This window comes from Lithobates pipiens, unplaced genomic scaffold, assembly GCF_037356315.1.
Source record: "Lithobates pipiens isolate NorthernLeopardFrog02 unplaced genomic scaffold, aLitPip1_a1.2 Scaffold_30, whole genome shotgun sequence".
In the NCBI taxonomy this organism is placed as follows: Eukaryota; Metazoa; Chordata; class Amphibia; order Anura; family Ranidae; genus Lithobates; species Lithobates pipiens.
This window is the reverse complement of record NW_027507791.1, coordinates 10,648,255-10,675,582: the sequence shown is the minus strand read 5'-3', so window position 1 is coordinate 10,675,582 and position 27,328 is coordinate 10,648,255. Positions and strand designations below refer to the sequence as shown.

The 27,328-nt window shown below is 43.8% G+C and overlaps 2 protein-coding genes across 4 annotated transcripts in view; one reads left to right on the top strand and one right to left on the bottom strand.

Moving 5' to 3' along the window:
- Nucleotides 1-10,972, top strand: part of GNPNAT1 (glucosamine-phosphate N-acetyltransferase 1) — a 37,350-nt gene extending 26,378 nt beyond the window's left edge. For all 3 annotated transcript variants that reach the window (XM_077463689.1, XM_077463691.1, XM_077463690.1), the window contains exons 5-6: nucleotides 2,933-2,994; nucleotides 8,690-10,972. In XM_077463689.1, coding sequence (XP_077319815.1) covers nucleotides 2,933-2,994; nucleotides 8,690-8,837 — 210 coding nt within the window. In that variant the 3' untranslated portion in view covers nucleotides 8,838-10,972. The remainder of the gene's footprint in view (nucleotides 1-2,932; nucleotides 2,995-8,689) is intronic.
- A 10,336-nt stretch (nucleotides 10,973-21,308) lies between these two features.
- Nucleotides 21,309-27,328, bottom strand: part of STYX (serine/threonine/tyrosine interacting protein) — a 31,459-nt gene continuing 25,439 nt past the window's right edge. Inside the window, exons 9-10 of the mRNA XM_077463688.1 lie at nucleotides 23,770-23,863; nucleotides 21,309-22,027 (exon numbers count right to left, since the gene is read on the bottom strand). Coding sequence (XP_077319814.1) covers nucleotides 21,954-22,027; nucleotides 23,770-23,863 — 168 coding nt within the window. The 3' untranslated portion in view covers nucleotides 21,309-21,953. The remainder of the gene's footprint in view (nucleotides 22,028-23,769; nucleotides 23,864-27,328) is intronic.

The following is a 27,328-nucleotide window of genomic DNA, read 5'->3' as shown; positions in this document are numbered from 1 at the left end:
CTTGCATATGCGTTCGCTTCTGCATGCGAGCACACGGGGACAGGGATCCTCCCCCCAGTGAGTAGATTGCATTATATTTTTGCCACCCAAATGCATTATTTTACATTTTTACATTAAACCTCATTTGCCATATAGTTGCCCACCCCATTAATTTGTTCAGATCTATTTACAAGGTTACCACATCCTGCAGAGAAATTATTGCCCTGCTTAGCTTAGTATTGTCTGCAAATGCAGAGATTGAACTGTTTACCCCATCCTCCAGCACAGAACTCTGGGGGGACCCCACTGCCCACCCCTGACCAATCCAAGTACTCCTGATTTATCACCGCCCTCTATACTTTGTACAGTAAACCTTTTATGGGGAACAGTGTCAAATGCTTTTGCAAAATACAGATACATCACGTCTACAGGCTTTCCTTTATCGAGATGGCAGCTCACCTCCTTGTAGAAGGTTTATAGATTGACAAGAATAATTCTTCATGAATCCATGCTGATTACTGCTAATGATACTGTTTTCATTACTAAAATCTTGCATATAGTGCCCCTTATCAACCCCTCCAGGAGCCTGCATACTATTAATGTAAGGCTAACTGGTCTGTAATTCCCAGGGATGTATTTTGGCCCTTTTTTTTTTTTTTTAAATATTGGTGCTACGTTGGCTTTTCTTCAATCAGCTGGCACCTTTCTAGTCAGTAAAAATTGGGAACAATGGTCTGGCAATTACTTGACTGAGTTCACTAAGGACCCTCGGGTACAAGCCATCTGGTCCCGGTGAGTTATTTTATGTTACGTTTTTCAAGTCTCTTCCTAATTCTGTCCTCTGTTAGCCATGAGGGTGCTTCCTGTGATGTGTCATGAGGAAAAACACTGCCGTTTTGGTTACTGAAGCCCCCTGATTCCCTCGTGATTCCCTCGTGAAGATTGAGGAGAAGAATAAATTCAATACCTTCGCCATCTCACCATCCATCCTTTTTGTTACCAGATTCCCTTCCTCATTCTTTATGGAGCCAATATGGTCTGTCCTCCCTCTTTTACTGTATATATACTTAAATTCTTGATTTTTATTTTTTATTTTTTTTGCTCTCCTCCACTATTTGCTTTTTCGTATTTCTATTTTTTTTCTTGGCACCATAATTGCACCCTTACATTTGTTGCATTCTTTGTAAAGTTTGAATGCTGATGATGATCCCTCAGCCGTCTGCTTTTGCTTTTTATATGCATTTTTACATTAGCGTTAAATCACTCAGGACTTGTATTTGCTCTTTTAAATGTATTTCCCAATGGGATGCGTTGGCTAATGTCCTTTATGTAATGTGCTCTTAAAGCAAACCCATCTCTCCTTTGTGTTCTTCGTTCCTAAGATTTTATCCCAATTAAATTTCTATTTTATTGGTATATGTGATCAGCACAGGGCCAATCAGCATGGTCCAGACAAAGGGCCAGGGGTTCTGCAACCTCCATAGGACAGTCAACATAGAATGAAAACTCGTCCTACAAGCTTTAACCAGACACTTATAGAAGTCATAAGACTGCTATATACTGATGAGAAGAGGTATTTAGCAGTTTGTATTTACTAAAATATTTGCATTTACATGTTCTGCGGGAGACCAGATATAGTGAATTTCAGGCTCCTGGGTTTAGTAACGCTTTAACTATATCTGTATATCTCTGCTCTCATTGGCAGGGGCCTGCATGGTGACCAGTCCTTTGTCTGAGGATCCCATAATAGGAATTGTCCCACTAAAATTGTGTTGTGGTGTTTTTTTTATTTTATTTTTTTTTTTTTTCTCCCCCTTCCATATTTATGTTCATATGTGGCCTATATACAGAAATTATAGATATAAAATTATATTACCTCCTATTGTACACGTATCCAGTATGCTACCCTGAAAGGATAATGAAAGTGTACAAAATGGTATCTCTTGATCTAGGAGTAATTGCATATCCCCTGGCATTGTTTGCTGCCAGAAGATCTTGGGAAAATAACATTCAAGCTGAGGGATGGACGGTGGTTCTGCCTGTTCAGTGACTCTCAGCAGACACTGTATGACCTAGCATGAGATCAGTGACTATAAGGAGACACTGTTGGGAGGATTTACGATTACTGGAGCATGCAAAAATCTGGTGCAGCTATGCATAGAACCCAATCAGCTTACAGCTTAATTGAACAATCTGAAGTTAGAAGCTGTTTGTCTACCATGCCCAGCTGTACCAGATTCTGAGTGCTCCAGTTTTAGTATTTATTTATTTTTCCCTGTGTGACCTAGCATGAGAGGGTTTGGCAATACTTTTCTTGCAAACATATTACATTGACATCCCATTACCTTTTCAAAGATTAACTTCAGTTGTCTTTCTTGCAAGTACTGTAGCTGCTGACTTTTAAAAATCCAGCACTTACCAGCGATGTCTTCCTGCAGCCAGTTTTTCTTACAGCACTTGTTTCCCAGCGCCACCATCTTGGATACAAGAGCCTGCTGTGGCGTGCTAAAGAATTAGTCGGCTCATTATTGCAGTGCACAAGCTTGCATAGTGCTTTGTGACTGGTCCTGCAGCCTCATGGGACATGACCCGGGAGGGGATAAGGAAAGGGACATCATCCTCACCTAGGGAAGGATTGTGAAAGTAAAAGCAAATACTGATTTAAAAATCAATACCGTTTTTTTTTGTGGTAGGGAGAAAACGAATAACTCTAGTTACAGGCTTGAGGGAGTCTAAATAATTTAGATGTATGGGATTTTTTTAAATTTTATTTATTTTTATATCTATACTTGCCTAGCTGGATGCTGTATCAGTCACCCACTGGCTTTAAGACTGAGAACCAAGCGATCAAACATCGCCAATCGCTCGATTATCAGAGCTATATAAATATCATTTTTTTTATTTATTTTTTCGTTCCCTTCTAATCCTATTTTTTATTTTTATTTTCCTGCAGAGAGGTCGGATAGAAGAAGTGGTCGTGAGCGATGAATGTCGAGGCAAACAGCTTGGAAAATTGTAAGTAACGGTCTATTGCCATCTTGCTTATTCTGGTATGTGTGTCTTTTTTTTTTTTTTTTTTTTTTTACCTAAAAAGATGAACATGGTTAGTAGTTAGAAGTATAAAAAAAAAAGTTAGACATTAAAAAAAAAAAAAGGATTTTTTTGTACTTGCCGTAAAATGCTTTTCTCTGTAATTCACTGACCGACCAACACAGCCCCTCTTAGACCATTGGGTTGTATACCTTTCCCTTTAGGAGACACTAGGCAAAATTGTAACGCAACACTCAGGGGGCGGTCCTCTAGGTATCAACCCTCCACCCTGCCTTGCAGTAATCAGTACATCATCTAGCAGTATAATGTAAAGATAAAAAGGAGGGACGGGTGCTGTGTCGGTCGGTGAATTACAGAGAAAAGGATTTTACGGTGAGTACAAAAAAATCCTATTTTCTCTTATATTCACTGACCGACACAGCTCCTCTCTTAGACCTTTGGGACGTCCCCAAGCAGTGCCAAACGAGGGGGTGGGGAAAAACAGCATAAAAACCTCATCCACCATGGCAACTAGTAAAACTGTACCCACAAAACAATAGTGCGTGGAAACCTCCACCACAAAATCAGGGTACCCTCAACAAGAGTGACTACCCACAACCGCACAAAAAAAAAACCTGCGGAAGTAATGCAACAGTGCATTCTTAAAAGGTACTGTGTTTTTATCGAAAAAAACAAAAAAATATTGCACATTCAATTGCAACTATACAGCCGCCTGCAAAAATGTTGCGGCCAAACGGGCATCAGCCGATGCATTGACGTCTAACTTGTAGAACTTAGTAAACGTGTGGACAGACAACCAGGCCGCTGTCTTACACACCTGAGCGCCAGACGCTTGGTGTCGGAAAGCCCAAGACGTTCCGATTGCCCTTGTGGAATGGGCCGTAACCGGAAAGAGGGGCACCTGCCCCTTTAAGGCGTAGGCTTGTACTACAATCTGTCTGATCCACCTGGAAATGATGGCTGATGAGACCACCTTTCTTGGGGCCAGCTACCGAGACAAACATTGAGTCTGACTTCCGAAAGGGAGCAGTGGTAGACAAATACACTTTCAGAGCCCGAACCACTTCCAGAGCGTGAAGGTCCAGGGTGTTTCGGCCTAGGACAGAGAGATGGTAACACAATGTCCTCATTAATGTAAAAAGACCACCTTCGGTAGAAAGGACGGTTGCGAACGCAACACCACCTTATCCATATGGATAACCAGATAAGGCGACTTGCAAGACAAGGCCGCCAGTTACAAAACCCTCCTGGCCGAGTTGATGGCCACTAAAAGACCACTTTCTGGGAAAGAGTCAACAGGGGAAACTCCCTAATATTTTCAAGCAGCGGGTCTTGAGGCGCCGATAACACCAGGTTCAAATCCCATGGGGGGTAACGGACGCACTGGAGGGACTACATGACGAACCCCCTGAACAAAGGTGCTCACTATGAATGAGATGCCGGGGGTTGCTGAAAAGACAGCCAAAGCTGAAATGTTTGCCCCTTAATAGTGCTTAACGGCATTTTCTGGTCTACTCCTTGCTGAAAAAACAGCAGGATCCTGGATATGGAAAAAAGAGCGCGGATGCCAATCTTTCTCCGCACACATGGAGATGTAGGCTGTCCAGGAACGGTGATATAGCTTCCGAGAAGAAAAATGTCCTTGCTCTCAACATAGTTGGAATCACCGAGTCCGACAGACCCCGGTTCCTCAACACCTGGCTCTCAATAGCCGTGCCGTTAAAGCCAGCGATGGTAAAGCAGGATGGAGAATTGGACCTTCAGACAGAGTCCAAACTGGGACCACCAGTATAACTGGGATCCCCTCGGCTTTCACTCTGCGAATCAGATGTGGTAACCACTTCAGTGGAGGAAAAGCATAGATCAGCTTGTACTGATCCCACGGAGCCACCAGTGCCCACAGATCTCTTATCCTGGACACGAATCTTGGTACCCTCTGATTGAGAGGCCAGAAGATCCACGTCTGGTGTGCCCCACCTCAGGCACAGTAACCTGAATATCTCCGGATGCAACGCCCATTCTCCTGGGTCCAGCATCTGGCTACTCCGACTCCCCTTCCCTACGGCGTGGCTCCTTAGCCTTCCTGGCCTGTGGGAGTAGTGTACTCTACCACCGGAGGCATTTTTACTAATGCCATCCAAAGAGTGGCCAAGGAGGGGGAAGATCTGTCAGGGCTTTTTTAGATGCCTGGTCAACAGACCAGCATATTAGCCATTCAGGCGCCTCAGCACCACAGCTGACACTGAAGCCCTAGATACAGAGGGAGGGTATCCAGGGCCATGTCACAAAGTACTTAAGGCCTTGCACTAGTTGGTCTGCTAATTTCGCGCAGACAGGAGACGCCTGTTGCTCTCCCAATTTGCGGTGCAAAAGTTTTGCCCGCTCAGTCAGTGTCTGTGACACAAGTGTGGATGCCAGTACTGGTCGCACAGCGGACCCCACAACCGTAAACAAGGAACGAGCCACTGCCTCGGCCTTCCTGTCCGCGGGATCCTTAAATGCAGGAGTTCCCACTACCAGGATCATGGTTACTTATTTAACCTGGATATTGGAGATCCACGACCGGAGGAGCCGACCACTTGTGAGAAGGCTTTCCTCAAAAGGGTAATGGACCGCCATGTGTCTGGGGACCAAAAAGGTCCGTTGCATGGGACCCCACTCCCTGTAAGTGAACTTGCAAGTTAGATACGGGAACACCATAGATGAACATGCTGGCTTGCGGGACCCAAAAGGGACTGGTGCATCAGCAGCGGGACCTGCTGGCTCCTGAATCTTTAGGGTATCACGCACAGCTGTGATAAGTGCTCCAACAAGCGCTTTGTTGAGGACCGCCATCAGGGTGTCCATGGGCACTGCGCAGTCTGCAGGTGACCCGGTTGCCATTGCCTGGACTTTGGGGGAAGAAACACTAGTTTATGAGCCATGCTGACCCTATCCTGTCTGCCACCCGAAGGGGACATAGGACAGTGACAGTCCCACCCTCCCTGCTGCCGCTGACTGAGCGGCTCATTCCCCCCCGGACTCGCCACCCTGGGGAGTTCTGTGCTGTCCACAAGTAGTGCCTGTAGTCCCTGAGTGCGCCCAGGTGCAGAGGAAAGCAAAAACTGAGTTGGTGATAACCGCTGGAACGATCGCTAAAACGATCAGAAAAAATGCTCAGGCTTCCATAATTTGGCCGCTCAGCGTCCAGTACACAGACTGGAAACACAAGGGGGGAAAAAAGGCTGTGAGAGCACATTAGCCATGCTACTGTCAGGGAACACTGAAATATATGTTCAGGCTTCCAGAAAATATCCGCCAGTGCCTTGAATAGGAATCACATAGAAAATGGCCGTTGAAGCCTAGACAGTCAGCCTGCTCTGCCCACAACTTAAATGGCCGCCAAACATCGCTATGCGGTAGATATATATATATATATATAATAATAAAAAAAAAAAATGCAAAGCCACAGCGCTGCACCATTCCCAGCAGACTCTCACAGGGGCAGACCATACAGGTCCCAGGACCACCGCCATTCAGCCAGCCCCCTCATGTCAGATGAGAGCCCCTACACACACACACACACACACACACACACACACACACACACACACACACACACACACACACCGCTCAGCAGCCGTATACAGCATCCCCCCCCTCCCAGGGGGAGGGAGAGAAGATGGGGAGGTGAGGGGGGGCCCCCCGAATTGACCTCCCAGGGAATGGTCAGGACAGGGAGAGCTGTACTTACCAGTCCTGAAGAGCTGGGAGACATTCCATTGTAGATCTACTCCTGATCGGTACAGGGTAGCTACTGGCCTTGGCATACTGTGACGCAGACAGCAGTAGCCAAGTCATATGTATGCCCTGGAGCATAAAAGCTCACCGACCACCTCTGGAGCTGAGGTATGTCGTGACCTGCCGAGCCGTAGCTGCGACCTGCACATGCTCGATGGCCGGACTGGGGAGACTACAAGGATAAGTGAACCAGCCTGTCACCCAGCCGGCTGTTGAGAGAAGATCACAGGTTCACTCATCTTGCGCAAAAAGCAGCTTCTGCATAAAAAAAAAAAAAACACAGACCTATGGGCCTGCAGGGTTCCTAGGTCTGTCTCCTTCACTAGGTAAAATAATACTGATTACTGCAAGGCAGGGTGGAGGGTTGATACATAGGGGACCGCCCCCTGGGCGGAACTGAAAGTTCTGAGTGTTGTGTTACAACTTTGCCTAGTGTCTCCTAAAGGGAAAGGTATACAACCCAATGGTCTAAGAGAGGAGCTGGGTCGGTCAGTGAATATAAGAGAAATGCACATTAAAGGGGTTGTATACCCTTGTGTTTTCTCCCCTGGCAGAGATGCACTGTACCTCTCTGCCCGGGGTTCTGGGCTCTTGATTGGATAGATAGCAGCACAGCCAATGGTTCCCACTGCTGTCAATCAAATCCAATGGCGCGGGGCTGAGTCCTGCATTATTCTGTGTCTATGGACGTAGATGCTGGACTCGGGAGCGCACCATCCACAAGGTACGCCCCCCCCCCCCCCCCCCCCCGGAAGACAGCTTCTCCAAGGGGGTTATACAATGCGGGGAGGAGCTGATGGCACTGTCGGGGGGACCCCACAAAAAAATGATCGGGCCACTCTGTGCAAAACTAACTGCACAGTGGAGGCAAGTATGATAGGTTTGTTACTAAAAAAAAAAAAAAAAAAAGAGGCTTTTCTGCCTCCTGCCTTCGGACAGTTTATTTTAGTTTTTTTTTTTTTTTTTTGGTTTGGGGTGGGGCAACAGGTATCCGGTTTTGTCAGGTACCACTTCTGGCCGAATTGCTGTGGCAAATCCGCCAGAAGTTCTCCCATATCCTCCACCCCCCCTGCAAACCCCTGGGACACATCACAGGTCCCCTGAAGGTTGCGGAACCATTCACAAAGCACTCCATGGCTCACGCATGCACAGTGGCCAGCTGGCTTTGAAGCTGCAAGGAGTCAGCCGACTGCCCACAGTTAACATGCCAGCGCTGGCTTGGGTGAGGACGGCGCTGGATCCTTGGACAGGTAAGTGTCCTTTTTATTAAAAGTCAGTAGCTACAGTATTTGTAGCTGCTGACTTAAAATTTTTTATATTCCTAGGTTGAAGAACCACTTTAAGAGTATTTATGAAAATAAGCAAAAAAACTAAAATATTACCAGCATCATGCATAAAATTTTTTATTTATTTAATAAAAAATAAAAAAATTAAAGCATTCAGGCAGAGCCTTAAAGCGGAAGGAAACCTTCAATACCTAGGAGCTAGGGACTTTTGGCAGAAGGGACCTGCATAGCCAGTTGGCTTATTCATGGTATCCATTAAAGGCCGTGAGTATATACTTCCTGTGCTTGTGCACAGGAGTTACAACATCAGTGGCCGTCCACTGAAGGAGATTGCCACAGGTCCCAAGATAATCTGAAGCAGAGATGGTGGGTGTCAGTTGTTTGAAAGAATCATTGCTAGAGGACATTTAAGAAGGTAGGTGTGTGCCAGCATAATTATAGAATTTGATAAAAGCTCACCCCCACTAATAAAGTTTTTCACTTTAATGCCCCCCCCTCTCCAGCAATAAAGCCTCACCTGACATGAATAAAATAGTTTCAGGTTAGACGCTTTAATCACTAATACGTGATTCTTTGTTTTTTTTCCCCCGCAGGTTAGTATCTGTGCTTACATTACTAAGCAAAAAGCTTGACTGTTACAAAGTTACATTGGAGTGCAAGCCCAAAAACGTTGCCTTTTATGAAAAGTTTGGCTACAGCTCCTCAGACGAGACCTACATGCAGTGTCGATTCTTTGACTAAATTCGACTGAAACCTTTACCAAAAAGAGAGAGAGACGCGAATGCCTTCACAAAGACTGGTCTGGAGACAACTGGACTGATCGCTGTAATAAAAACATGTAAATAACAGAATTGTTTTTAAACTATTTAAGAAAAAATGTAATTTGTTAATAGGAGTAAGAAAAACAAAAACTTTGCATAAATGATCAGAAAGTTATATGCGAAAAAAAAAATACAGGTAAAGATCAGCAGAGTTTAAAATGTTTCACAGTTGGAATAATTGACATTATGTATAAAACATTTTTATTTTTTAACTGTAAGATAAGAGTAAAGAAGGGTTGGTGTTTATATATATATATATAAATAAATATATTGTATAGGCTGCCTCCTTTCCTGGATGGGGTACGTCCAAGATCCTCTATTGTTTCCTCTGACTGTTCCTGGCCCGTTCCTTTCACACATTGGATTGCAGTTCTTCAATCATGGTGGCTCAGCATTACAAGTGGGCGTTTATCTAGGTAGGAGAAGCCTGCCTAGGAACATCCACTCCTTTAAACTGACATCCACCCAGCATTTTGATATTTTCATAACTCCTCCTAAGGCAGGGTGGATAAAAAGCAATTATAAAAAAAAAAAAAAAAATCTAAAGATAGTTTTTGATTTAAGATGAGGATGAGGAGGGAGGAGGAGGAGGATCCACCCTGTCCTAACAGCTATCCTACTATATGCATCAGTGGGCTGCCCCCTTCTCCCACAATTCATACAGTGGGATTGGCAGTATGCCCCAGTGTCTAAACTGCAGGGAGAGGGGAAATTTCTCTGCAGCTGAAGGACACAAGGGAGGAAACCGAGAGATCAAATGCACCTTTTCTGTATGCTGCAGGGAACTGCTTTATAGAGTATTTAAAGTAGAACTACAGTCCAAACTTTTTTTCATTTTGGATAGAGTAAAAGAGGGTTATAGCCTCTGTCATGTTTTTGTCTTCACCATGTGTCCTCATGGGGAGACTTGCCATAATTTCCTGTTCTATAGCAAAACAGGAAATGAGAGGAAATCCCTGCAAATTAACAACTTCAGCCCTGGAAGGATTCACCTCTCCCTGACCAGGCCATTTTTTCCAATACAGCACTGCGTCTCTTTAACTGACAATTTTGTGGTCGTGCGACATAGTTTCTCTCTTCTCTCCCCTCATTTTTTTCAAAAAGCGATAATTTTGAAAAAAAAAAGACTATTTACTTTTCGCTATAATATCAGTTTAGGTCAATATATATTCTTCTACATATTTTTGTTAAACAAAATTGCAATAAGCTTATATTGATTGGTTTGTAAACTAGTAATGGCGGTGATCAGCAATTGCGGCGGACAGATCGGACACTTTTTTTTTTTTTTGGGACCTTTGACATTTATACAGTGATCAGAGCTAAAAAAAAAAAAAAAAAAAAAAATAGCCACTGAATAAATGACACTGGCAGGAAAGGGGGAGATCAAGGGGTGAGGTGTTTCTGACTGGGGGAGGGGGAGAGAAAGAATGACTGGGAGTAGAGCGATCGCTATTCCTGATCACTAGGAACAGCGGCGCTCTACTTTCCTGACAGAACAGGGATCTGTTTACATTGACAGATCCCTCGTTCTCTCTCTCTCAGCGATCGTGGGTAGCCAGCGGACATCTCGGCCGCTGGCCACGCACATCGGCTCCGGCATGCCCTTATAGCGGTTGACTTACGCCTATGGCAATTCATGCAGCCGTGCCAACCTGCTGCAGTATAATGACGGAGGCTGGTCGGCAAGCAGTTAAGAGAATGGTTGGGTTTCCCATTGGAAGATGTCCCCTCTATTACTTTTCTGGGGATGACACAGAATTTGGGATTTTCTTTTACTTTCAATGATGGTAAACAGGACCAATAGAGAGGGGGTAATCTCCCTAACTAAGACATAGAGAGCAATAAAAACTGACAGGGGTTCTAATCTCACTCTGCTCTATCCCCACAAAAAAAATGTTTGCCTTTTTAGTTATACTTTATGCAAGTTCGGAAATAATGATCATTGCTTAATGCTTGCACCAGTTGTAATGTAAATGTATTCCAGTTGTGAACGGATTTAAAATCTTTGAACTTGTAACAAGTTTTAGTTTTTTTTTATAAAATGTTCTGTTTTCATTTTTGGAGTTCTGTACTTTATTTTGATGCCTGGATGTTTTAGGCGGTTTACATTTAAAGAACATTTGCTACCCCCGGACCTCCTCATTTTATAGCAGATCTTTACTGAATCTGATTAACAAAAACACTATTTTAATTCATTTTAATATTCAAAGTAAACCCTTCCCCCCAATGTCTCTGATTTATTATGCTGAGAAATCATTTTCAAAAACTGCCCCCTACTGCTTCTGGCTGCGGCCATCCTTTTACCAAAAAATAAAAATTAGCGTGTGTGTGTGTGTGTGTGTGTGTGTGTGTGTGTGTGTGTATGTATATAATAATATAATATAATGTGTGTGTTTTCAAGAAAACATACATTAGAGAATTGACTCGGCACAACAGCGAGCCATTTACAGGTACATCAGAGATTCAGGCTAGCTAAGGCCCCTTTCACACTGGGGCAGCATCGGCGGTAAAATGCCACTATTTTTAGTGGCACTTTACCGTCATATTTGCGGAGGTATTCAGTCACTAGCGGAGCACTTTTAACTCCCGCTAGCGGCAGAAAAAGGGTTGAAACCACCCCCAAAGCGCTTTGCCAGAGCTATAGCTGCGCTGCCCCATTGATTTCAATGGGCAGGAACGGTGGAGGAGCGTCCTGCCAGTGCACTGCTCTAGTGTGAAAGCCCTCGGGGCTTTCACACTGGAGATGCTTTCATGGCGCTTTGCAGTCGCTATTTTTAGAGCTGTAGCGCCTGCAAAGCGATCTAGTGCAAAAGGGGTCTAACGGTAGCTCTAACTAAGCTTATAAGTGACAACCTTACTAGGAGTAAGTACAGTGGGCAAAAATGTGGAATAAAGATTCTGCTGAAACTAAAGTATGCAAAGAAAAAAAATATATAGAAATATGAAAAGTAATTGAAATACCGTATTTTTCAGTCCATAAGATGCACTTCAGAGGAGGAAAACATATTCTGAACAGAATGGTGTACTAAAATAACATTTCTACACTGACAACCAATGTAAGGGGGCGCCCTACACTGATCCCCAATGTAATTGGGACATTTAAACTGACCTCAACACAACAGGAGTATTTACATCAACCACCAATGTAATTGAGACATTTACACCAATGTAATAGGTATAGTTACAGTAAACTCCCTCATCTCGCTGCATTCTTATCTCCCTCTCAGAACAACTCTGCTCCTCTAACTCATCATCTGCTAATTATTTTGAGGGGACAGTAAATTTACACTGTTATACAAGCTGTACACTCATAACATTACATTGTAGCAAAGTGTCATTTCTTCAGTGTTGTCACATGAAAAAATAAAATATTTATAAAAATGTGAGGGGTGTACTCATGAGATACTTTAGGAACAAAAAAAAGTGTCTATTCAGACATGGTGCTGTGGCTTGACCCCACCCCCCTCTCCCCTCATTGGCTGACTGATAGCAGTGGGAGCTAATGGTGCCTGCTGTGTGTTTCAGCCAATCACAAGGGAGAGTCCTGGACAGTCAAGTCTCTCATACAACATTGCTGGATAGAGATGGGGATCAGGCAAGTAGTGGGGCGGGGTTAAGGGTGGCTGCCGTACACAGGTGTTTTATTTTTTTTTTTTTTTTAAATCAATGCATTGATAAAAATAAATAAATCTGTCTTTACAACCACTTTAAGTCTAGTACACTAGGACTGAATGTCGGGTGATAAAAACTGGCTGCCGATCAGGTTGTGTGTAGGGCGGCCAATCCAACAAATGCTGGCCAGCTTCTGTCGGACGTGCATGCTGGAAAACCAGTGGGTGGCTCCCGATCGGCACTCTCAGTCACCCTCCTGTCAGAACACAATAGCTCAACAGAGAAAATATCTGTACTAACATCAGCTTGTTAGTACAGCAGCTCCAATGTGAGCTGTTTTTTTTTTTTTTTCTTCATTCAACGAGCAAGGTTGAATAGAAAAAAAAATATATAAAACAGTGCTGTGTAACAGGCTTTAGTCGAACCTTAATGATTAAGCTGGATAGAAACACACATTAAAGGAGTAGGATTGAGATCGGGTGGTGGGTATTGTACTACATTCTGGTTTTCTGAGTTTGCACTACTTGTAATAAAACTTATTGGATATTAAGGGGGGGGAGGGGAGGAGGAGAGAGAAACGGTAAGGCTTCATGTACAGGGGACTTTTTTTTTTTTTTTTTATTTCCTGAACGATGGAAAAAAAAAACACGTCTGTTTTACATTTAGAAGTGTTTTTTTGCATTACAAATGCTCAGAAATTCTCCATTAAAAACGCCTCTAAAAGAAATGCGGCTAAACACAAGTTGCCGCGTTAAGCTGTTTGGCGTTTCAAATACCGCTGAACAGCCGTCCTGAACGCATTTTTGTTTTGCATTCTAAAAAAAATGCTTTTAAACTCAACTGCCTAGAAATGACTGAGTGTTCCTGTGTACAGATAGGATAACAGAGTTCAGGGGCAGCTGAAAAACAAACACCCAACTGTTCCCAAACATCCATTTACCAGCAGCAATGTACATGAGGCCTAAGTATGCACCTGTAGCTGGTGGCGGATATTTAACCCTGGTTCACATTGATGCTACTTTAACCACTTTCAGACCGGACCAATTTGCTGGTCAAAGACCAGACCACTTTTTGCGATTCGGCGCTGCGTCGCTTTAACTGACAATTGCGCGGTCGTGCGACGTGGCTCCCAAACAAAATTAACGTCCTTTTTTTCCCACAAATAAAGCTTTCTTTTGGTGGTATTTGATCACCCCTGCGGTTTTTATTTTTTGCGCTATAAACAAAAATAGAGCGATAATTTTGAAAAAAAACGCATTATTTTTTACTTTTTGTAATAATAAATATCCCCCAAAAATATATAAAAAAACATTTTTTCCCTCAGTTTAGGCCGATACGTATTCTTCTACATATTTTTGGTAAAAAAAAAAATCGCAATAAGCGATTATTGATTGGTTTGCGCAAAAGTTATAGCGTTTACAAAATAGGGATAGTTTTACAGCATTTTTATTAATTTTTTATTATTTTTTTTTTTACTAGTAATGGCGGCGATCTGCGATTTTTATTGTGACTGCGACATTGTGGGGGACCCATCGGACATTTTTGGGACCATTGTCATTTATACAGTAATCACTGCTATATAAATGCAGTGATTCCTGTGTAAATGACACTGGCAGTGAAAGGGTTAACCAGTGGGTGGCAGTGTAGGGGTTAAGTGTTCCTAGGGGTGTGTTACTAACTGTGGGGGGGTTGGGCTTTCATTTAGTGTACACTGATCTCTGCTCCAATCACATGGAGCAGAGATCAGCGTCACTAGTTGCTAGGCAGAATGGAAAAATTTTGTTTATACAGCATTTCCTCCATTCGGCTGCTCCGTGAGACGATCGCGGGGATGCCCGCGGCGATCGAGTCCGCGGGTCCCGCGACCGGACTCACGGGGGTCCCGACCAGCGCGGGAGCGCGCCGCCGGCGGCGCGCTCCTGATGGCATGGCGGCAACGAATATTGGACGTACATGTACGCCAATATGCCTGCCCGTGCCATTCTGTCGACGTACATCGTCGTGCGCTGGTCGGGAAGTGGTTAAATGACAAGTGAAGTTGCAAGCCAGCCTGATTTTAGGTGCTACTTGGAAGACATCTGCGTGGCTTCATACACAGATATCTATATCGTACCTGAAATTAGCAAAAGCAGTGCAGGAACTACTTTTGCAAATTTGTGCGGAGCGGCAAAGTCAGCGCCCCACCGATTGGAACAGTGCTAATGCTGGCAATAGGCTGCAAATTGTCATGCGATTTGATTTGTCAAATCACTCCAATGTTAATGCGGGCTTAGCCTGGAGCAGTAATATTCCTAAGTGTGTTTATTCTGGCTCCAGTAGTTTGAGTCCGATTCAGAACAAGAAAGCAGAAAGTGAAGCTGTGCATACCAATCGACGATCCCCCAAACTGTTCTATTTACAAGCATCATACCTGCGCCTTCCTGCCTGATCGGACAAAGATCTCACCTGTAGATCTGCAGTCACTGCCTGAACAATATTTCTATGATGCATTAACACTGCACTCCCAAGGCTCGAGGAAGAGAATATAAAACAATTTTGATTAAACCAACAATAAATTTTTTTTTTTAAGCAAAATTAATATAAAAAGTTCATAAATAGGAAAACCACATGCTGTGAAGCGAGTGGTAATTTCTTCTGTCAAATCCAACCAGCTTGCTTCCACCACTTATGTATCAGAGACAATTGAGTCCTGTCCGTGATAGAGAGATAGATATATTTGCACTAAGCTACAAGCTTTGAGGCTATGTCTCCTTCTTCAATGTCCCAGCAGTTCCGATTCATAAAAGTTTTAGCAGAATGTGTGTAAAATGCTCACTCACCAACAGTAAATGGCCCAAACAAGCCCTGCAGACACAACCCAATAGATGGGTTGGGTATGATGGACTTGGCACCTCTTTTGCGCCAATGCCATTTCACTCTCAATATTACTATACACCACACAATTTTATTATTCAATTTCCTTTAGATTTACCTTCAACTATGTAGTGCAAGGGCCTGCCTGATTGCATACAAATTGAAAGGGTTTAGGTTTGACCTCATATGGTTTTGGTAAATCTAAAGGAAAGTTGAAGAAAATTGTACAGTAATACCTCAGATTGTGAGTAACGTGGTTTACAAGTGTTTCGCAATACAAGCTAGAACTTTAAAAAAAAAAATCCTGACTCCGTATGAAAGCGTTATCCCGCAAGACTAGCAGGATTCAAGCCAGCCAATGGGGTGTGCAGTAACACATTTGGCCAGAGGTGTGGGGGCACCGGTGACACTCTGAACCACTCACAAACAGTCCGTTCGGGTGTCTCCAAGCCTCCGAGTGGTCTCTGAGTGTTTCCTGTGGCCAGAGGTGGGGGGCACATGTGGTACTGCATACCATAGAAGTCACTGTGGAACAAATTATCTGGAGTTTCCGTTGACTCCTATGGGGAAACTCGATTTGGTATACATGTGCTTTGGATTACAAGCATTCTTCTGGAACAAATTATGCTCGTAATCCAAGGTACCACTGTACAGTGTTTGGCCAGCCTAAGGATCAAAAGAGAACTATTCTCATAGTGCAGCAAGTCATTATTTAAAATGAATGCATTTAAACACAAACATTTGGGATTTGTGGTGAACGAGTGAGAACAGTTTGTAGGAGGTGCCTCTCTGAAAAATTTTATTTTAAAAGAAAAGGAGTACACCTCATACACTTTACAGAAAAAAAAAAAAAAAAATGTACAAATCAAATTCAGGAAGAACAGAGCAAGAAGCACCATAACTGGAGGTTAGAAGGCATCTGTTGCAGTCTATTAGAGGTGGATGCCATGTCAAAAATTGAACACATGTGAGAGCACAGATTCAAAACATAGTCTGTGTGTGTTGGGCTTTTGTACATCCGCATGCATCTCTATAGGCTGCTTGGGGCGGATGCAGGCTCAATAACAAATGCCGTCTGCATGCAGAACGGGCGTCAACATCCATATGAATAAAGCCTGAGAAAACATTGTCTGTGAAGATCAAACTGTCTAGTTTACAGCATATAACTTTTGGTACTTTAAAAAACGGTAAAAAATAAATCAAAGACAAGGTCGTTATATCCAGATTTATTTCTAAAATTTTACAAGATCACTCTTGTTCCCTCTTTTGGTGGAATGTTAATTTATTGTAATATATTTAAAGTCACAATAAAAACCGTGAATTTTTAAATAAAAGCCTATGCCTCTTATTGAGAAAAGCTCATGTGTAATCTTATTTTCTTAGCATCAAGTAATGTTTACAATCATTACACAAACATAAAATGGATTTATGTCAGGAAGATAGGGGAACAATTCTCCATGTCTTCTGGCTATGCCCAAAATGAGAAGATTATTGGAAGACGATCCAACAAATAACTCAAAAATTCACAGAGAGTAGAATCCCTAACGACCTGGCTTTTTTCCTGCTTCATGCATCTTAATATTCCTAATAAAATTTATAAAAAGTCAGTTCTTTGCCATCTTCTTGACGCAGCAAAGGCATGCATTCCCTTTTGTTGGAAATCTACAAAAGCGTCATCTATAGGTATGTGGTTCAAAAAGATAGAGGAAAGTAAGAAAATTGAAGAATTCTCACCAAGCGTTAGTTTAAAAAAAAAAAAAAAAAAAAGCTATACTAAGACCTGGACCTCATGGAACCTGTATATTTTTTCTGAAGAGGAAAGGGCCCTATTTTAAAGTGATATGGTAGACTAAATTAATGTAAAATTAAGGGGCCTATTGGAAGAAAGCCGGAGATCTAAAAGAATCCTTTTAGATTGAGCAACACTAGAGGGGAGCACATTCACTACCACCATTTGCTTTTTTTTTTTATTCCTTTTTATTTTTATTATACAGGGTGATGTCCCTTTTTTTTTGTTTTGTTTCGTGTCATTTTGTTTTACTTTATCAAGTTTGAGAAAATTTGAGACACAGGATGGAACACTGTCGGCAACCGGTTATAATACGATGGAACAGATACTGAGGTATATAGAGAAACAATGTGGGAAGCTTTGTTGTCTGTTAAGAGGGGTAGAAATGGTTATTATGTAATATATATTATCAGATCTCGAAAGGCTATGTTCGAGAGGAATGATGTTAATTTGCCATATCCAACTGTTGTTTGAAGATGTGTGTTTTTCTGCGTTTCTTGAAATAAATGAAAGATTTGAAAAAAATAAATAAAATGGATTTATGTATGGCAAGTAAAGCCAGGTAACACACTAAAACAGGTTTTTTTTCATGCAATCAAAAAAAATCTGACAGCTCCGGTCGGAGACCGTATTAACCATGCAAGGTTAGTCCAGCAATCTCCCCCCGCTGAGCTGTTGGATGGCCCCCTCCGCCAGATTAATCTGATCAGCCTTCTCTGCCATTGGCAAAGTGTGCTGATCAGGAGTCGGGCAGCTGCTGGTTTTCCAGCATACACGTCCAACATGTAGACAGGCAGGCAGGATGTCAGACATTTTATTTTTGTACCGGCAAAGGTCTCCCGACATTCTGCCCCATGTGTACAGGGCTTTATAGTGGGAGACAATCAGTTATACAGATTACATTTGTTGGACAATAAAAGTAGCAGCAACAGTGAATTAACTAGAACTTTTTTTTTTTTTTTTTTTTTAAATACTGGTTTTAACTACTTCCTGTCCATGCTAAAGCTGAAAGACGGCTACAGCGTGGGCTTTAATTGCCGGGAGGGCGTCCTCCTGAGCAAGCGCAGTCTGCGTGTCTCTGCAGATCATATGCGACGTGCTCTGTGATCACCGAGTCTGAGACTTGGCTGATCACAGATCAGAGTAAAAGGGTCAAGCCCGGCTCCTTACCACATGATCAGCTGTCAGCCAATGACTGCTATTCATGTGATCTAAATCGAAGATCGGTAAGCAGTACCACCGGCTTCTGTCAGAGGGACATCAGTCCCTCACAGAGCGCCAGCTGCATTTTCTGCACCCACCAGTGCCAGCACCACCCATCAGTACCGCTTATCAGCACACATCAGTGAAGGAGAAAATAAATAAAAATGACCTGTTTTCAAAATCTTATAACAAACTATGAAACAGTTTTTTTTTTTTTTTTACATTTGGTTCTTTTGTTTTAGCAAAAAATAACCCAGCAGCGAATACCACCAAAAGAAAGCTCTATTTGTGTGAAAAAATAACATTTCATAAAGGTACAGTGTAGCATGACCGTGCAATTGTTATTCAAAGAGTGCAAGCGCTGAAAATTGACCTGGGCAGGAAGGGGCTTTAACCACTTGAGACCCGCGCTATAGCCAAATGACGGCTACAGCGCGGATCTCCTTTTCCGGGACGACGTCAATAGACGTAGTCCCGTGCACGAGCGGCCTGTGCGCCCCCTGAGGGGCGCGCGTGGCGCGCTCTGATCGGCGAGTCTATGAGACTCGCCTGATCACCGATCCATGCAAGGGGTCGATCCCGACCCCTTATCACGTGATCAGCTGTCAGCCAATGACAGCTGATCATGTGATATAACGGAGCCGGTAATCAGCCATTATTCCTCCTCGCGCTGACAGCGCGAGGAGAAAAAAAAAAGCCGATCACCGGCGGCCTTGATCGGTACATCAGTCCCGATCACGGGCAGCCCTGCTAGTGCCCACCTGCCCCCTGCCAGTGCTCACCTGCCCCCCGTCAGTGCCACCCAGCAGTGCCCACAGTGCCACCCAGCAGTGCCCACAATCTGCCTCAAAGGTGCTGCACCCCAGTGCCACATATCCGTGCCCATCAGTGCCCACCCGTGCCGCCCCATCAGTGCCCACCCGTGCCGCCCCATCAGTGCCGCCCACCATCAGTGCCCACCAGTGCCGCCCACCATCAGTGCCCACCAGTGCCGCCCACCATCAGTGCCCACCAGTGCCCACCAGTGCCGCCCACCAGTGCCGCCCATCAGTGCCGCCTCATCAGCGCACTTCAATGAAGGAGAAAAATGACCCGTTTGCAAAATTTTATAACAAACTATTAAACATGATTTATTTTTTGCATCTTTTTTTGTTTGTTTAGCAAAAAATAAAAAACTCCGAGCTGTAATTAAATACCACCAAAAGAAAGCTCTATTTGTGGGAAAAAAAATGATAAAAATTTTATTTGGGTACAGTGTTGTATGCCCGCGCAATTGTCAAAGTGCATCAGCGCTGAAAGCTGAAAATTGGTCTGGGACTGAGGGGGGCTTAAGTGCCCAGTAAGCAAGTGGTTAAGTGCCCTTGTAACCAAGTGGTTAGGAGAACATGTCACACGAGGTCACTTGTAAACAAAGCCAGTCCTATAATAAAAGGGAAGCGTGCCTGCTTGCCTTTCTAGTGGTTTGTCTTCAAACCTCTTGCTCCCTAGCTGCTGCAGATATTACAAATACGGGACCTCTGGAAGGCTTTACCCCCTTCATGACCAGGCCATTTGTAGCTATTCAGCCCTGTGCTACCTTAGCTGGCAATTGCGTGGTCATGCAACCCTGTACTCAAATTAAATTTATATTTTTTTCACACAAATTGTACTTTTTGGTGGTATTTGATCACTCTTTTTTTTGCTACATAAGAAAAAAAATCCGAACATTTTGAAAAAACACGCTCTTAGTTTGTTAGAAAATTATGCAAATAATCATTAAAATTTAGATCAAAAAAGTATTCTGCTAAATTTTTTTGGTAAAAGTAACCCTAAGGCCCCTTTTACATGGGTGGACCGTTCAGGTCCCCCTGTCAGTTTTTTCGACCTGAACAGGAGTTCCATGTAAGTCTAAGGAGCGACGGATGTCAGCCGTGACCATGTCCGCTGACATGACATCCGATCCACTAAAATCAGAAGGATGGTCCAACACTCGCATCCATCCATGGTGGATCAGATAAGATCTGATGAAAATGGACATGCTGTCCGTTTTTTCGTCTGACCTCTCCATAGCAAGCAGCGGCGCTCGACAAGCCCCTCCCCGATCAGTGAGCAGAGAGTGACCTGTCATTCGCCGTCTCAGTGGAGATCAACGGAGAGGAGACGGGGCGGGTGGTGTGCTTTAGGCTGTCCGGGAATTACAGAGCTGCTAGGCAACAGAAACATTTGCAGGTGTCTCAAATACCTGCTCCCCTTCCAGCCTGTACTTTCCTGTATGGACTTATGTGATCACTAGGCCTGCCTGTCCTAGAGATCACATGACTGAGTCAACCACAGAGGTTCCCAATTGCCAGCTGAGGCCAAGATAAGTCAAAGAACAATTTTGCAAATATGAACACCTAGTTCCAGCACAGGGCTTGATTTATTAAAACTGGAGAACGCAAAATCTGGTGCAGCTCTGCATGGTAGCCAGTTTTTTTTTTTCCTTTTTCTTTTTTGTCAGAGCTTAATTAAACAACTTTCCGTGCACAGCTGCACCAGATTTTGCACTCTCCAGTTTTAGTAAAATCGAGACAACCCGATTGCCAATAAAGTGCTTATTAAATTTTTCATGCATATTAATGATTTTTTTTTGGGGTGGAACTCCACTTTAAGACGGCAAGATCCCCATTGATGTGTATGTAAAGCGTAAATTAATTCCGCTATATAAATGCACATAACACATTACAGTAGTGTTTGTATGCCATAGCTGTTAAGGGGTAATGCCAATGTAATGTCACATTTTAGTTACAAGTGGAGTCTAGTTGGTGGCGCCCACACATCTGGCATCTTGTATATATCAAGGACTCTCCTGGTCAATCCTCCCCCCATTCTTCCCACCATCTGCACTGAAACTCCACCAACCACATACCTGATTCCACATGACTGTCTACAGAACACACGATCCTGGAAACACTATTATTTTACGGTCTGTTTATTTGAAAAACATCGGAACAAAATCGGTTAGGAACAATCTTTAGGCCAACGGCACAATAGAAACCGCATGATAAAAAGAACTTTGATACAGAAGGTTATTCAATAGTATACAATCTGACCCCAAAGAGCAAGTAGCATATTTTTTTTTTTTTTTTATATATATTTTTTTTTAAACTGTATAGAATCCGGTTAGTTTAAAAATTTCTTAACTTCTAAACCTATAAAAATGTATTTACAAAAAAATGCCAGTCTAGCAAACGTTTTAATACTAAAGCCTTAATTTTTTTTTTTTTCTTATAAATTAAACTTTATAGAAACAGGTTTCCTTCCCATCAGTTGCATTGCATTCTTTTACAAAAGAAAAAAAAAAAAAAAAAAAAAGGAGGAAAAACTTCAAGTATGAAAAGTGCGTTATTGCAGTAATACCAAGTTGCACATCCAAACAAAAAAAAACAAAAAAACTTTTCTTCTTTAGTAAAACAGCTGTGTAAAAAGCAGTAAAACAATCAGTGCCATCTGCTTATCCATGGACAAGTCCTATTATTGTCTGATTAAAGCCCAATAGCAGCACCTGGACAAGAACATGGCCGAAATGCGTCAAAATTGTGTAGCGAGCGTCTTTTGGGTTTATGCATCATGAGCTGCCGTCACCTGCATATTTCCAAATTCATCCTCCTCTTCATGTGTCCTTTTTAGGCCTCCTGAATGTGCAAAATACATAAATAAAAAATAAAGGGTGCTTTGCTGCAAAGACTTCAAGAATGTACCTTGTAAAATAACCTAATATAGAAATGAAAGGCATAAACACATACACACACTAAGATATTATATCTTTATTTATACAATTATCCTTTTACGAATGATCACATAAAATCTGTTCAACTACTTCAAGAGCTAGGGGTGGAGAAACCACAGTGCACGGATCTTCCCAGTGAATGGCTGTTGGGGGGGGGGGGGGTCTGTCTGCACGAGTCTGATCATCGGAGGATAAGCAGTTTGGCCACACTGGGATGGGTGTGCTCTCCTGCTTAGCGTTGTCAGTTTGAAACAGGAAAAGCAGAGGGACAAGCAGGAACACCAGGGATTTCACCTCAAGGAAGCATTACAAAGAGAACAGGGAGACTTCATAAAAGTGCGTTGTACAGCAGACACCATCAGGACAATGAAATGTTGGGGAACTACATTCTTTAAATCTCACCCCAAAATTTTATATTCCTGATATGTGGAGAGACGCAAGGCATTTATAAATTTTGTTTTATATCTACCGTATATACTCGAGTATAAGCCGAGATTTTCAGCCTCTTTTTTGAGGCTGAAAGTGCCCCCCTCGGCTTATACTCGAGTCATCGCCGTCTGACTGCTCGATCAGCGTATCGAGCAGACAGACGGCGGACATACTACAATTCGAAAGCCGCGTCCGTAGTACGAGGATGAGACGATGTCCGTGATAGGCGGAACACAGGCTGCTGGGAAATTCAGTGTTCCGCCTATCACAGGCGAAGGCGGAGGCGCGGCTTTTGAATTTTAGAATGGCCGCCGAGGCGCCGACGAAGAGCGGCGATCCTGGCAAGGCACGGGACGGAGGCAAGGCAAGGCACGGCACGGGACGGGACGGAGGCAAGGCACGACACGGAGGCAAGGAGGCAAGGCACGGCACGGGACGGAGGCAAGGAGGCAAGGCACGGCACGGGACGGAGGCTCGGGACACAGGCTCGGGACACAGGTAGGCTGGACACACACACACACACACACACACACACACACACACATGGACACACACACACAGGGATGGATGGAGACACACACACACAGGGATGGATGGATGGATGGATGGAGACACACACACACAGGGATGGATGGATGGATGGAGACACACACACACAGGGATGGATGGATGGATGGAGACACACACACACAGGGATGGATGGATGGATGGAGACACACACACACAGGGATGGATGGATGGATGGATGGACACACACACACACAGGGATGGATGGATGGATGGACACACACACACACAGGGATGGATGGATGGATGGACACACACACACACAGGGATGGATGGATGGATGGACACACACACACACAGGGATGGACGGACACACAGGGATGGACGGACACACAGGGACGGACGGACACACAGGGACGGACGGACACACAGGGATGGACAGGCATGTCTCACCCTCGGCTTATACACGAGTCAATAAGTTTGCCAGTTTTTTTGGGGGTAAATTGGGGGCCTCGGCTTATATTCGGGTCGGCCTATACTCGAGTATATACGGTATATGAAAATGTTTTGCCTTTATTTTCTATTTCAAACTGAATGGGTTCTTTTAAAAGTGATTGTAAACCCTTATCTTGTAAAGTTTGCTGTACACACTGCTCTTATACAGTCCTAAGCACATATGTGCAAGGCCTCACAGATTTGAATGACCGTTACCTGTAGCACCAGATTGTATAGAAAAGTTCCTTCCCAATTGCAGAGGTGACATCATTTTAATGGTTAATTTTGCTAGATAGATGGCTTCATATTCCTGCAGGAAAGACAAATGATACAATTAGCCTATTAAACATTTTGATAGGTTGAAGACGCACCTGATTGCCAGTCAATATACTCCATTCCATCGAAATCTTTTGAAAAGGGACTGCAGAACATTCCACTGTAAGGCCTTGTATCCATCTTTCAAACAGCGGTCCAAGCAGGCTTTGAAAAGTTTTAGCACACCGCTTGTTGAAAGCCTGCTAGCAGCTAGTTTAACCACTTGCCTACTGGCCATTTTCACCCCCTTCCTGCCCCGGGCAATTTTCTAGCTTTCAGCGCTGTCACACTTTGAATGACAACTACACAGTCATGCAACAGTACATTTTGTAAATAAAAATTTTTTCTCTTTCACTGATGGGCACCGATATGCTGCACTGACTGGGGCATTACTGTAAATCAGGGCACTGATAATCAGTGCCCCGATTACCTGTTCTGGGTCTCCCCTGTGAGGAGATGCTGCTGATCGACTTTCCTCACCACACACACAGTGTAAGGCAAGGAAAGCCAATAAACTGCACCTCTGCATTTATATGCGACTGGCTGTGATTGGAAACAGCCGATCACATGGTTAAAGAGCTGCATCATCGGCTCTTTGCTGAGATTGAGGTCACACCATGTCCTAGGAACAGGGCACACCCGCGATCGCCGGGCATGCGAGAACGTCCATTTTAGGGCACCACCATAAGATGTCCTAGGAGAGCCGCACCACTCCAAAGTTATTTGACGGTGGGCAAGTGGTTAAAAAATACCAGCCCCCCCCCCCCCCCCCCATTAGACCGGCCATACAAGGAGCAAATTTCTTTCCTGCAAAGAAGTCCGCTTGATTTCCCCAGCAACACAGACAGGGTTAATGCGGGAATCCCTGTTGCCGGGGCATTGTCTTCTCCAGGAGGAGGGGGAGGCTGGGAGGGAGCCATTCACATAATCTATGTCTTTATCGCTAGAGGCTATAGCAGCCACTACCGATAATCGCAAGAGAATCTGGCAGGCTGGTTGTACCCAAGTTAATCAACTTGGTACATTCAGCCTGCCCATTAATGGTTAAAATTTTGGCCCGTTCCTGGTGAGCTGGCTGAGATTTTAACCATTCATGGACAGCCTTATCCATGTTTCACATGTCCATACAGGAAAGGAAGTTGCTTTGAAGGCTTCAACAAAGCTGCTGCAGTAAAACAAAACAAACACTCACACCCTCAAATTTAAGTTTGTTTTTACGGTTTAAAATATTTTTATAAAATGTATAAAAAGAATGCAGTTACAAATCAATTCAATAATTTCACAAAGAACATATATTGAACTTCTAAATACATACGAAGTACATTATGAGTATCTACTTAACTTTAATCAAGCTAACTACTAGGATATTTAAAATCATTAATATAATACCCGTTTACCCCAAAGGGAACTCACGGTAAAACAAGGGAATGTTGCTTAACAAAATATAAAAAAAATAAAATAGAAAAAATTAAGGATAGGGGAAAGGAGTTCCATAGGATTGGAGAGGCTCTGGAAAAGTCCTGGAGGTGAGCATAGAAGGTGGTGAAGAGGGAGCTAGAGAGCAGGAGGTCTTGGGAGGTACAAAGAATGATTAGGTTGGCATTTTGAGACTAGGCTAGTGATGTAGCTGGAGGCTAAATTGTGGAGGGCTTTGCAAGTTGTTGTTTGTATTTTGAATTGAAATCAAAGAGTAATCTCTAACGAGCAGGGTCCTCCGATTCCGCTTGTATTGAATTGTATCTGTACTGTCTGCCCTCATATTGTGAAGCGTTGTGCAAACCCTTGGCAATTTATAAATCCTGTATAATAATTTTGGCCACTGCAAAAAAAAATAAAAAAATAAAAAAAAAGGCAGGCAGTGAGAATTTGCCGTATAATGAAGCTATAGGCATTCCGTTTTACAGTTGGTGATATCACAGCCCCAAAGCTGTCTTTATTTGCAAACGCTTGGTTGCAACTTCCGAGTTTGATCGCCTGCCAAGAGGAAACCCTTAAAGCGATGTTCCGGCTGAATTTATCCTTTTTAAATAAAAATACCCCTATAATACACAAGCTTAAAGCGGAGGTCCACCCTAAAATGGACCTTCCGCTCATCGGAATCCTCCTCCCCTCCGGCGCCACAATTGGCACCTTTCAGGGGGGAGGGGGGTGCAGTTACCTGGATAATCCAGGTAACTGCACCCACTTCCGGGATAGCTCTCTGCAGAAAGGGGCGTAGATTACGCCCCTTTCGCAAGTGCCCCGCTGCCTGCTGGGAAACACACAGATCCCAGAGGCAGCGGGGACCGTCCTTATTGCGCAGCGCAACTCGCGCATGCGCAGTAGGGAACCGGGAAATGAAGCCGAAAGGCTCCATTTCCTGATTCCCATACCCAGGATGGCGGCGGCAGCACCCGAGTGACGATCTACAGATCGGCTTCGGGTGCCGAAATCGCGGGCATGCTGGACAGGTAAGTGTCACTATTTTAAAAGTCAGCAGCTGCAGTATTTGTAGCTGCTGGCTTTAAAAAAAAAAAAATAAATAAAAATAAAAAAAAAACCCGGAGTCCCGGTGGACTCCCGCTTTAAATGTATTCTAGTAAAGTTAGTCTGTAAACTAAGGTCCGTTTTGTTAGTTTATAACATTAGTTTATTTTTTGTAAACTTCCAGCAAATGTTAAGTGTGGGCATCTGAAGCCCTACTGCATCTCTTCCTTTATCTCATCCTTGCAGATCTCGCACATGCTCAGTGCAGCATAAGCAGTGGAATAGGTTTCTGGTCAGGTTACCATAGCAACGGCAGTGTCAGAGGAAGTTGCCGCCCCTTAGCTATGCAAACCTCTCCTCCCCGCCTTCCTCTAGGAACCAGGAAATAAATTACAATTGCATTATTTCTTCTTTTATTGCCTACCTGCAAATTAGCGGACCTCCAACTGTTGCAAAACCACAAGTCCCATCATGCCTCTGCCTCTGGGTGACATGCTTGTGGCTGTCAAGGGTCTTGCTATGCCTCGTGGGACTCGTAGTTCCGCAACAGCTGGAGGTCCGCCAATTACATATCCCTGGCGTAGACCAAGTAAAGATGAATTTCTATGGCATCACATCGCCCCCCCAGCAAATGGCCCATCAAGAGCAGCCACCTGTGCAACTGTCAAGTGCAGCCACTTACCTCCCACAGGATCCCCAGAGAGACCCCTCTCCTCAATAAGGGTTCCCAGAGAGAGGGCGGGCAGCACTGAGATGATGTAATCTCTCTGCTGCCTGCAGCTCTGCATAGTGAGGGAGGAGGTTCTCCCATGCTGCTGCTCGATCTTCGGTGCTGTCCCCTGGCTCCAGTATTAACTCCTCCCATTCGCGTCTTTCCCATCTGCCAAAAAAACTTTAGATTTCGGGAATAAGCGTTTTGCAAGGACTCCTGGGATACATGACGACACTATCCCAAGAACCCTTGCGAATTGCCTAGGGCGGAAGTGATGGACAA